Source organism: Dipodomys ordii, unplaced genomic scaffold (assembly GCF_000151885.1).
Source record: "Dipodomys ordii isolate 6190 unplaced genomic scaffold, Dord_2.0 Scaffold13, whole genome shotgun sequence".
NCBI classification, from domain to species: Eukaryota; Metazoa; Chordata; class Mammalia; order Rodentia; family Heteromyidae; genus Dipodomys; species Dipodomys ordii.
In genome coordinates, this window is record NW_012267229.1 from 8899760 (window position 1) to 8912206 (window position 12447).

The 12447-nt window shown below is 43.1% G+C and overlaps 2 protein-coding genes across 2 annotated transcripts in view; one reads left to right on the plus strand and one right to left on the minus strand.

Moving 5' to 3' along the window:
- The window catches only part of Mcm8 (minichromosome maintenance complex component 8), a 40987-nt gene extending 40185 nt beyond the window's left edge, over nt 1-802 (minus strand). The window contains exon 1 of the mRNA XM_013010636.1: nt 643-802. The gene's annotated coding sequence lies outside the window, so the exon portion shown is untranslated. The remainder of the gene's footprint in view (nt 1-642) is intronic.
- Nucleotides 803-982: 180 nt separating this feature from the next.
- Trmt6 (tRNA methyltransferase 6) lies at nt 983-11650 on the plus strand. Its single transcript, XM_013011094.1, has 11 exons — nt 983-1219; nt 1785-1912; nt 3957-4066; nt 4870-4961; nt 5057-5140; nt 5403-5527; nt 6479-6837; nt 7285-7370; nt 8476-8578; nt 8678-8764; nt 10510-11650. Exons 1-11 carry the CDS (start codon nt 1098-1100, stop codon nt 10699-10701), a joined length of 1488 nt encoding a protein of 495 aa, XP_012866548.1. The 5' UTR covers nt 983-1097; the 3' UTR covers nt 10702-11650.
- Nucleotides 11651-12447: the final 797 nt, after the last annotated feature.

Below are 12447 nucleotides of genomic sequence, written 5' to 3' on the forward strand. Positions count from 1 at the left end.
AAGTGGTAGAGCTCTAGCCTTGAGCTGAAGAGCTGAGGGACAGCGCCCAGGCCCAGAGTTCAGGCCCCATGACCGGACCCAAAAAAAAAAAGAAAAGAAAACTCATGTAGGGTGGATATAAATCACTGATTGATACTGTGTAGTGCTATTCGTCACATGAAAGTCTGTCTGAATCCTTAAAGGAATTCAGTTAGGAAATCATTAAAAGTTCACAATTAGGTAGGGACAGGACTCTTGTCTCGAGCATGACAGGCTCGAGGCCAGTATGGACTACATAGCGAAACGCTATTTCACAAGCAAAACGAAAATGCAGATGAGTTGTCTTGTTGATAATACAGAGTCACAGGTCTGTCTTCAGATTCCCAAGCTGAGGCGTTGCACTGCCAACGCTAACCATGTTGGGGACCCTGTTTGTAGGGAGCCAGAACTGGAGGAGAGGGGCCCGCCGGGCTTCCTTAAATAGCCTGCTTTGTCTGTGTCTCCTTAGCCTCCACTATTACTTGCATGGAAAAGAGGTCCCCAAGCTCTCCCAGTGGACGACCCGGGCGAGTTCTGGGGTACGCGCTAATCCGTAGCCCCGCACTCGGCCTCCCACCGGGGCGGGGGAGGGGGCGTCGCAGAGACGCCAGCGCCTCAGCTGACCCCGGGCAAGTCTGGCGGTTTTCCCAGCCGCGGCTCTCCAGAAGTCCCCGAGCAGGACCAGGTCCCTCCCGTAGCAACACCTCAGGACGCTTCGGTCTTTCCCCCTCGCGGCCCAGACCGGTGCTCGGGAGCGCAGACAACCCAAACAAGCTCAGCCACCGTCAAGTTTCCCTCTCAATTCTTTTTGGGCGCTTCTGTGACGCAACTTCCGCTCCCGGAAGCAGGGCAGGGAGGCGGGAAGATGAGAATTGTAGCCAATCAGGAAATCCAGCGGAGGCTCCCGGAAGCGACCTGGACCGGGAAAGCGGAAGCGGCGCGTAGCACGTGGGGGCGGTGCTGGACCGAGGCATCCCAACCCTTCCCGGCTGTGGAAACGGTGGCCGGCGCCCGCCACGGTGAAACAATAATAACAAGGTGTGTGAATCGGGAGGCACACCGTGAAGCACGAAGACCGAATGAACATCATGGAGGGCTCTGGGGAGCCCCCGCATCCCGGGGACCACTGCATCCACGATGGCGACTTCGTGGTGCTGAAACGGGAAGATGTGTTCAAAGCAGTGCAGGTCCAGCGGAGAAAGTAAGCCCGGTTGTTGGTCTTGGGGCTCATCCTGTCCTCCAGATGCTCCTTCCCTCTAGGTTTTCTTCCAGACCCCTGCGGGGCGGGGGGGTTGGGAGGAGTGGGGTGGGGTGGGTGGTGCTGTTCTTGGCTCCTGAAATCTCCTTTGCCCTTACTACCCACGTCACTCTAGTTCCTCTGTAGGTGTACAGTCACAGAAGCACAGAAATAACGCTGACCATCCGTTGTGGAGCATACTTTTGTTGTTGGGTTTTTTGTTTTGTTTTGGTTTGTTTTTTTGCCAGAACAGGGGCTTGAACTCAGGGCCTGAGCACTGTCTCTGAGCCTCTCTGTGCTCAAGGCTAGCGTTCTACCACTTGAGCCACAGCACCACTTCCGGCCTTTTCTGTTTCTGTGGTACTGAGGAATCGAACCCTGGGCTTCATGCATGCTAGGCAAGCACTACCACTAAGCCACATTCCCAGTCCTGGAGAATACTTTTGAACCAAAATAGAATTAATGGGTCATTTCTATACTGGATGCAAAAAAAGTAAAGTTAATCGATTGTTTTTTCCTCCCCCCTCAGAAAAGTAACTTTTGAAAAACAGTGGTTCTACCTAGATAACGTCATTGGTCATAGCTATGGATCTACTTTTGAAGTGACCAGTGGAGGAAGTCTTCAGCCCAAGAAGAAGAAGGAAGAGCCCACTTCAGGTGCTTAAACTAGATGTTATTCATCTAGCAAGAGACTTCTAGTTAATTCCAAACTCTTAGCCCAAACTAACCCCTTCACTCCCCACCCCCCAAAAAAATCCAAGCCCATAATCTAAGAACTATAGTTTAGTGGAACAAGTCAAATACTTTGTTGGTGAACTACCTTGGAGTCCACATTGAATTGACTCCTCGACCTTGAGGCCTCTTAATCAGAGGCCTTGAGTCTGTTTTCTTGTGAGTGCTGGCTCTTTCATTGCTCAGAAGTTAGAGTTGTTAGCAGACAGTGAAGCAGATAAGAGGGCTGGCTTTGAATCCAACTGTCCGGGTATTGGTGCCTGCTTCCTCACCTGCCCTAGAATCTAGGGTTAGACCAGTGATTAGAGTTTTGCAGTTTTTATTTATTTGTCTATAAGATGAAGCCATTAAAGATACTTAACTCTTGAGTTCTTGTAATATGACTTATAGGAAGATCTTGATAGTATCTCTGGTAAGGCTCCTGTAGTTTTAACTTTATTACTAGTTACTAACTAAAAGCAAATATTTAAATATTCTAACACAAATATTTAAATTACTACTAATCAAATGCCTAAAATACAATTTTGAGCTAAACTAATTAGGTACTTTTAAATTAATATTCACCACATTTGGGGTGTGTGTGTGTGTATCTTCAGGCATGCTTTTACCAAGGCTTGAACTCGGCCTTGTGTTCTCAATCAGCTTATTTTTCATAACAGCAGTCTGCCATCTTGCTGGTTAATTGTAGATAGAATCTCAAGGACTTTTCTGCCTGGGCTGGCTTTGAACCTCAGTCCTCTAGATCTCAGTCTTCTGAGTAGCTAGGAATACAGGTGTGAGCCACTGGCTTCTGACTTCCATGGTTTTATTAAATAACAATAAGTGCTAGGTACAATTAGTCACTGTGCTAATGACAGTCCCTAAAACAGACTGTCTTATACAATGTACTTACAAGTGGAGAGCTGGGATGGTTGTAGACATCTGTATGCCCATTATGCTAGAAGGCTGAAGCAGGATCCTGGGTTCAAGGCCAGCTTTGGGGCTAAGGTGAAACCTGTCTAAATGTACTTACCAGTGCAAATACTATTTTAAACAGTCAAAATAATCAAATAGGCAAGCAACAGAATTTCTGATGGAGATACATCCTGTAAAGATAATAAAGCCACAGGGCTGGGAAGGTGGCTCAGTGGTAGAGTACTAGCCTTGAGCTGAAGAGCTCAGGGATAGCTCCCAGGCCCAGAGTTCAGGCCCCACAACTGACATAAATAAATAAATAATAAGGCCAGGAGCATGTAGTGGAGCCTGATTGGGAGAGGTGAGCCTTGGCTGAAATAATGCACTGAGCCCTCAGTAAATCGCTCAGATCTCAAAGGAGACATCTAGGCAGAGGGGCAGCAGTTCCAAAATCTTTTGAGGGACCTTAGTTGGATAGATTCACGAGCAGAAAGAATGGTAGTTTAGATGAAACTTAAGGGAAGTGTGATTTGGCAAGAAAAGGCAAGCTAGAGGGCTGGGTCTTCTCTGAAATGTATTCTCGTGGCTATGGGAAGCCACTTCATGATTTTAAACTCCTAAATAAAATAGGTGACCTAATTAATGAGTACTGAGGTATCCATGTGTATAAAGCAAAGTAGGGGGGCTGGGAAGGTGGCTCAGTGGTAGAGCGCTTGCCTTGCATGCCTGAGGCCCTGGGTTCGATTCCTCAGCACCACATAAGCAAAAAGAAAAAAAAGCCAGAAGTGGCACTGTGGCTCAAGTGGTAGAGCACTAGCCGTGAGCTGAAGAGCTGAGGGACAGCACCCAGGCCCAGAGTTCAGGCCCCACAACTGGACGACCTCCCCTCCCCCCCCAAAAAAAAAGGCAAAGGAGAGAGGGGAAGAGTGGGAACAGGAAGGTAAGAGGATCACAGACTACACCAGGGACAGAGTACCTAAGCTTGATTGGCTTTATGTGGACAAGTGAACTTAGGAAAAGTCAGATTATAATATAATTCAGATCATAAATATCATGGAGTAATTTCTTTCCTTAGATACTAAAGAAGCTGGCACCGATAATCGAAATATAATTGATGATGGAAAATCTCAGAAACTTACCCAAGATGACATAAAAGCTTTAAAAGACCAGGGCATTAAAGGAGAGGTAATAACACATACACACACAAAAAAAAACTTTATTTTTTCTGTATTTGACACCTAAGAGATTATTTGGATTTTAACATAGGCTTTACTTGGGGTAAAAGAGAAAGAGTAATAATGGTGATATACTTTTGTTAGAAATAGGTTGAAATTTGCACGCATCTACGTATATTGTGGTTTTTGTTATTTATGCAGGAATACAAGTCAAGTACATTGCTGGTTGTATTAGGGATAGAAAATATATCTTACACAGTGGTCCCTCACCTACTGCAGGAATTACATTGTAGAGATTCCCCATAATAGGTGAAAATCTGCAAAGTAGCAGCATTACATAGTCATTCCTCACTATATCATAGCTCATTTATTGCTTCTTCCTGGGTTTTCACCTATCACGGGACTCTCTAGAATGTAACTCCTGTGGTAGGTGAGGGATAACTATTTAAACTCGCAGTATAGTGAAACAAAATAAGTGAACCACAATATAGTGAGCAACAACTGTATTGGAATTAACATCATTCACTTTTAGTAATGTTTCAGCCAGTGTCCTCAGGAATCAAAGTTTCCTTATCTTTCTTCTTCCTTTATTGTCTGTCTTTTCTTTATCTTTGTTTAAGTAGAGTTGTAAAGTACATGTACTTTATTACAAATTCAACATAGATCACAGAAATACAGAGTTCATCCATTTGGACTTCTGTGAAGAGGCTCTGGACAACCAAACCTTTGATTATATTTTTACCGTAAGAAACGTTTGAAGTTATTTGCACTATGAAAGTAGAGGTTCAGAAAAATCTGCTTCTTTTCTTATAGGAAATAGTTCAGCAGCTAATTGAAAATAGTACAACATTCCGAGACAAGACAGAATTTGCTCAAGATAAATATATAAAAAAGAAGAAAAAGAAGTAAGTAGCATTGGTTGAAGTTATTAGACTCTATACATGTTTCCGAAATACATATTACCCTTTTTTTTTTAACTTGATTTTTTTCATTCTTCCAGATACGAAGCCATCATTACTATCTTGAAGCCATCTACCCGTATTCTTTCAATTATGTATTATGCAAGAGAGCCTGGAAAAATTAAGTACGCTTTGTTTCCTTTCAAAAGTATAATTGGGGGAAAAATATATCTTTAAGAAAGTCATGATTTTAAGTAAAATGAAAAACTTGCTCATCTGCATAAAGTGTCCTCCTACCTCAAAAATTGTAAGTCCTTTTACTGTCACCTCGAAAGCAATCAATAATTTTATCAGCACAATTTTATTAAGCAAAACTTGAAAAATAATTATTAAAATTTCAGACTGTTTTTTAGCTAAAAATGAATGAGTCATCCTTTTTTTCCTTAGCCACATGAGATATGATACACTAGCCCAGATGTTGACATTGGGAAATATCCGTGCTGGCAATAAAATGATTGTCATGGAAACGTGTTCTGGCTTAGTGCTGGGTGCAATGATGGAACGAATGGGAGGTAAGATTTAACACTTTCACATTCAGTTAAGCCCTGCCCTGATGGGAGTAGATACAAGGCTAGATGAGTGGCCAGTGGCTCACGCCTGTAATCCTAGCCATTCCGGAGGCTGAGATTTGAGGATGGTGGTGGAAGCCAGCCCAGGCAGGAAAGTCCATGAGACCTTTTATCTCCAGTAAACTACTCAGAAAAGGCCAGAAATGGTGCTGTGGTTCAACTGGTAGAGTGCTAGCCTTGAGCACACAGAGGCTTAGCCCACAGAGGGCTAGCACCTGGGCCTGCCCTGAGTTCAAGCCCCAGGACCAGCAAAAAAAAATTTTTTAAGCTGATTGAATACTTCATGGTTAATGAAGTGATATATGGATGGCCCTTTTTAGCTCCTGTCCCAGAGCTTCCCATGTGGTCTATATCTTGAGCAGGCTATGGTGATGCCCATGGTGGCTATTGTCCTTTTCCGCTTCAGGTGGTAGTTCTACAACCTGTGGCTTGCTAGACTAACCTTTGGGAAATTGATTTCAATACTTAACTTTGATAAGAAATCACATTTTACTATCCTTCATTGAAAGATTTGACTGGGAAGATTAAGGAGGTGCTTTATCCTGGACTATAGCCTAGCTTGGTTTGCTCTTTCTGATGCTGTAGAAGGCTCAGAACTACCTTATTTGAGAAATGAGTAGGAGAAAGTGACAAAGTCATGGACCATCCAGATTTACATATACATTAAGGTTTTAAGACTTCCTGTTCATTTGTTTTGGAATTGTGCTATCCCTATAGGGAAAATCAACACCAAACAGACCTGCAGAGTTGCTGTATCATTCTTTAGTCTGTAAACTTGAGTAGGAAGATGTTCAGTGTTACTACCATGTTACTACCTGGAAGAGACTGTGTGTTTTCTTAGTCTAGAGTTGACTCCACTCCACCATGCACATGTTTTGTTTTTAATCTGTTCAGGTTTTGGCTCCATTATTCAGTTGTACCCTGGAGATGGACCTGTTCGTGTAGCAACAACATGTTTTGGATTTCCCAAATCTTTCTTCAGTGGTCTTTATGAATTCCCTCTCAACAAAGTGGAGAGTCTTCTAAATGGAACGTTTTCTGCTGAGATGTTATCTTCTGAGCCAAAAGACAGTGCTTCACTTGAAGAAAGCAATGGGGCAGTTGAGGAGAAGCAGGCTTCTGAACAGGATAACGATGACAGCATGGCAGAGGCTCCAGAGAGCAATAACCCAGAAGAGCCAGAAGTAATGGAAATAGTTTCCCAAGATCCACAACACAAGGAGCCAAAAGAGAAAGGAAGCAAAAAAGACTATGTAAGCATATCAAATCACTATTCTCAAAATATTATTGGGGTCTCAGTTAACTTCACTGAAGTAATGAGGTTTAGTTTAGCTTTGGAATATCTAAGAAGATAAATGTCAAAAAGAGCAGAGTGGAGCCAGTTGCCAGGGTACAACTTAACCTTTGGGATGGAGCTCTAAGATGTACTGAATTGTTTTTTAATATATGTTTTCTTAGGTATTTCAATCTTCTTTAGAAGTAGCCTCCTCTTAGGAGAGGAACAGAAAGGCACAGTGCCTATATGCATCTGATCATACAAAATAATATTTATCAAAATGAACTCCAGGAAATGAAAAGAAGAAAAAAAGTAGCTTTAGCCTTCAGTTGATAAACATTGTTGAAATGTTTTGATGGGACACAGTGTTTTGGAAGACCTGGCTGAATGACCTCAGTACATTGGTTTCTTATTTTTCTTGAAGATGCAGGAAAAGCAAAGAAAACAAGAAGAGCAGAGAAAAAGACATTTAGAAGCAGCTGCTATGCTGAGGGAAAGAAATGCAGATGGGTACGTTGATGAAAATTGAACATAGGGTACTTGATGTTGGTGGGCTCCACTTCACAAAGATCAACGTTCTTTTCTGCTTGTCTCCTCTGATACTGTTGGGAACTGAGATGAGAACAGTGTCTTGCATTTTGAAAGAAAAGAGGCTGGGTCTGGCAGAGGTGGGAAATGGTGATAGTTCAAGAGTTGCAGAAGAAGCCGGGTGCTGGTGGCGCACGCCTATAATCCTAGCTACTCAGGAACTGAGATCTGAGGATCGCAGTTCAAAGCCAGCCCAGACAAGAAAGTCCATGAGACTCCTCTCCAATTAACAACCAGAAAATTGGAAGTGGCACTGTGATGCAGAGTGGTAGAGCACTAGTCTGACAGCACTCAGGCCCTGAATCCAAGCTCCACAAAAGTCTCAGTGGAAACCTAAGTGCACTTCAGTGAGAGTGCCTCACGGGGGACTGAGTCCCACTAGGTGGAGGATGGGACACTCAGATCTCTGTGGCACTGGCTGATGCCCTGAGCTAATGTAAACCCCTCTCAAGCAGAGATACACTTAGTCTGCAACACTAGCATAGACACTACTGGCTTTGTTTCCAAATTATTGTAAAATAAAATAAAAACAAGACTGTCGCTGTGTGTTACAGTTGCCAAGCACTGGGAAAGCTTGCAGCCTGGTTTTGTGTTTCATAGAAATAAATAATTTGTGTTCTTTCTCAGTTTTGAATTTCTAGAATGCTGTATTTAAACTTTATAAACCATGTAAGTACATGATCATTTTAGATGCATTTTACTTTATTTTTATTTTATTATTTTGTCAGTTATGAGGCTTGAACTCTGGGCATGGGCGCTGTCCATCAGCTCTTCAGCTCAGTGCCTAGCAGTGCTGTACCACTTAAGCCACAGCACCACTTCCGGTTTTCTGGTGGTTTATTAGAGATGAGCGTCTCATGGAGACTTTCTTGCCTGGACTAGCTTTGAACTGCGATCCTCAGATCTCAGTTCCTGAGTAGCTAGGATTACAGGCGTGAGCCCCTGGCCTCCTGCTTTGAATGCATTTTACAACTTAGGACATTCTTTGTGAGACAGGAGACATAATTGTGGAACATTTTCTTCGCAGCTTAATTGTGGCCAGTCGTTTCCATCCCACTCCTCTGCTGCTGTCTCTGCTGGACTTTGTGGCCCCTTCAAGGCCATTCGTGGTCTATTGCCAGTATAAAGAGGTAATACTGGGATAAGATGGACAGCAGTTCTTACACTTTAATTATGTGTACCAAACTGCACCCAGGAAGTATTAACAAAATTCTGTTTTTTGTCTTCAGCCTTTGTTGGAATGCTACACAAAACTCCGGGAAAGAGGAGGGGTCATCAACCTCCGGCTGTCTGAGACTTGGCTCAGGAATTATCAGGTACGTGTTCTTACCATCAGACTGTGGACCTGCTGTCTCATTGTAGTAGTACGGGAGGTTGTCAAATAGATCTGTCTGTTTCTGATGATAATGGTAAAGTCTCCTGCCTGCATGTAACTCGGAGAAAGTGCCCCTGCCTTTTTTTTTTCCCTGATCCTTTTCTCTTCATGTCAGGGAGTATTATTCTGTAGCGCTTATAACATAGACATTCAAAGAAAAAACAGTACAGTTCACATTTCCCCAAGACCTTGATATTTCTGTGGAGAGGGTAACTGACAAGGATGCAGTCTCACATGGACAAGAAAGTGCCCTTCATACTAGGTCACTACTGTGATGTCTTCACAGCCAATGTTTGGGATATCTTGATGGACCATGTCAGTTCAGGTCTTCTGGAAGTCATATATCCAGGTGCATTTCTTTTTCTCTTTCCTTGCCCTCTGTTTTGTTTTGTTTTCTTTTTAGATTCTGGGTATCAAACCCAAGGCCTTGCACGTGCCAGGCCAGTTCACTACCACTAAACTACAGCCCCAGTCACACATACATCAGGATGGAACTCAAAAGTGTAAGAGCTTTATTGGGAGAAATGCCTTTGAAAGGCAGACAGGGTAGGCTTAGCTGCTGTAGTTGATACCTGAGAAGGAGGTGCTAAAGGAATGGGGAGAAGCGGCTATAGTGCTGTTCTGAGAAGGTTAGGCCAGGTTAGTAGGTCAATAGGAGCAAGAGTGCCTCTTAAAGGGGTTCTGGATTGGGCAGAAATGATCCAGAGGCAGAAAAATGTGTTCAGTTACCATTGGGAACCGCTGGTGGCTAAATGCTGCAGCAGTATCCAAAGGCTTTCTGTACCCAAGCCTCATAGCCAGTCCCTTCATGAAGGGAGAGCAGAGAAGTCCCTCCCGTGCCCAGAGCAGTCCTGCTACTTGGCATCTTCTCTTTGATACTGTGGTTGGAGGCTGTTGAGCCCTGAGTACTCTACCCTTCATGGATCATCTTAGTTAAGGTAATAGGGGAGAAGAATTCTTATCAGAGTTGAGCCAATCAAAGGGAAGGGAGGCTCTGAGTGGTCATCCAGTTGCCACTTCTTCATGGACCTAAGCTTCGGCATTGGCCATGAAGCTTCCTGGAGCCAAGAGGAAGAAGCAGGTCATGCAGACTATTTGCTCACTCTCCACAGACTTGGGAGAAACAAATACCAGTTTTATTATTTTGTTTTGTTTTTGTTCCAGTCCTGGGGCTTGAACTCAAGGCCTGGGCGCCATCCCTAAGCTTTTGTGTTCACTCCACCACTTGAGCCACAGCTCCACTTCCATAATTGGAAATAAGAATGTCATGGACTTTCCTACCTGGGCTAGCCTCAACCCTTGATTTCAGGTGTGAGCCACCAGCACCTGACTTAATTAGTTTTATTTTTCTCATATCACTTAGCACTCTCATATGAAGGAAGGAATGAGTTACTACTTAAGAGTCATCCAGTTAAATCTTCAAGAGAATCTGTCATTTAAATCCTGATTTTGGGGCTGGGAAAGTGGCTCAGTGGTAGAGTGCTTGCCTTGCATGCATGAGGCCGTGGGTTCAATTCCTCAGAACCACATAAGCAGAAAAGGCCAGAAGTGGTGCTAGCTCAAGTGATAGAGTGCTAGCCTTGAGCTGAAGAGCTGAAGTGTCCAGACCCAGAGTCCAGGCTCCACGACCAACAACAACAACAAAAATCTTTATTTTTGAAACTTATGTTTTTCTGTTATGATTAGGTACTGCCAGATCGAAGTCATCCCAAATTGCTGATGAGTGGAGGTGGTGGTTACCTTCTGTCAGGCTTCACCGTTGTCTTGGATAACCTTAGAGCAGACACCAACCTCAAGTCCAGTATGAGTGCTTTAGAATCTCCCAAGACTGAGGAGCCAGCACCCAAAAAACAGAAATGCACTGAGTCTGGCTCTTAACTCATCAAGGATGGTTTTGATTTTTGTCTTCAGGCATTCTGAAGTTGATAAACTTTAAATGCCATTGCTAATTGTTTCTTCATGCCCTAAGAATACGAATGTCTGTGTCCATCTCTTCCTGGGAAGGAGAGAAGCCTTTTGTCACATTTCTGACACAGATGGGTTCAGACTGTCAAAACTGCAACTCAAGTATGCATTCATGGATTGATTCAATACTTGTGTTTATTTAATAAAAATCCTCAGACTACTTTCAAATGCTCTGCAAATATCTTGAGAATTTCAGCATCCTTGAAAAGATGTACAAGACTTTGTTTCTTTTTTAAGCTAATTGGAATATCTCAGTAGAGCTAAAACATGGTGAGTACTGAAAGGAAGAAATTGTGGATAAAATGTCCTGTTCATCCTCTTCTCTTCCAGCCTAAGCAATATGGATGTGTGAGTATATGAGGTTGCCAGTACCAAAAAAATGTCTGCCATGCACCCTCAGTGAAATAAGTTTTTTTTTTTTAATGTTAGGTTTTATTACTTTAATAGCTGACAACCTGGGGAGGTCCAAGAACTTATTTTATTGCTTTAAGGGAGTGGGTGCAGAAAGGTTTCATAGGTACTATATTTGCATTAATTTGCCAATTCTCTTATCCTTTTTTCCAAATAAAGTGACTAGTACACGTGTGTGTACTGATGTTGGTATACACACGCATGTATTTTGTATGTATGCACAAAGACAGAATGTACTGCCTATTGAACTACAGTGAAGTTTTGTGCAAGACTTAGGACAGGTCTCATTGTATTGGTATCACTCCCTGTCAAGTGTTTGTTAAAGTGCCTTTTTCTGGTGATTAATACTGGTCTAAAGAGCTCTGCCATGATTCAGTAATTAGCCTTATGATAAGCTCTGACAAACCATGATCAAATGATTTGGCCATCTGTTATAGCAAATAAAAAATATTAAGAGTAAGCCACGGCTCCCATGCACTTGATTTTTGCCTCTGTGTATGTCTGTCTATCTGTGTATGTCTGTCTATCTGTGTCATGCCAGCCAGTAGTTGGGTTTGAAATCAGGGCCTGGGCTCTGTCCTTTAGCTTTTTCACTCAAGGATGGTGTTCTACCACTTGAACCACAGCTCCACTTCTGGCTTTCTAGTTTATTGTAGATGAGAGTATCATGGACTTCCCTGCTTGGGCTACCTCCAAGTCTTGATCCTTAGATCTGAGCCTCCTGAGTAGTGGTTGATTAAGGGCATCAATCAGCAGCACTTGGCTTTCTCATGCATTTGATACCTGTGTCTTGCCCACTAGAGCATGTCCACTATGTGTATTATTCCTGTCACAGAGAAGACCTGTATTGCCCAGAGAGTAGCATATCAGGAAAAAAGAAACTTCTTTTTTTTTTTTTTCCAATGACATCTGCCACTCTTAATGGCTGTGGGTTTACCAACAAGTACAATTTTTTTTTCTGAAAACAATTGCTGTTCAAGAATAAAAGTTCCCTACGATGATCCCTCCAACTGATTAACGACTTAGTGATGCTGCCTGGATTGGTTTTCAGTCTAATGTGACACGTGACATGGTATGTGGTAGAGGACATCTTGATGGCTGCCTCACTGAACATGTAGCAGATTGACCTGAGGTAGCCAGGCAAGTTCATGAAGGAAGTCACAGACTACATAGGTGAGATTCAGTCAGCACTAATTGTTTTCCCCAGGTTACTAGTGAAACTATCTACTAGGGACTCATCCTGTTTCC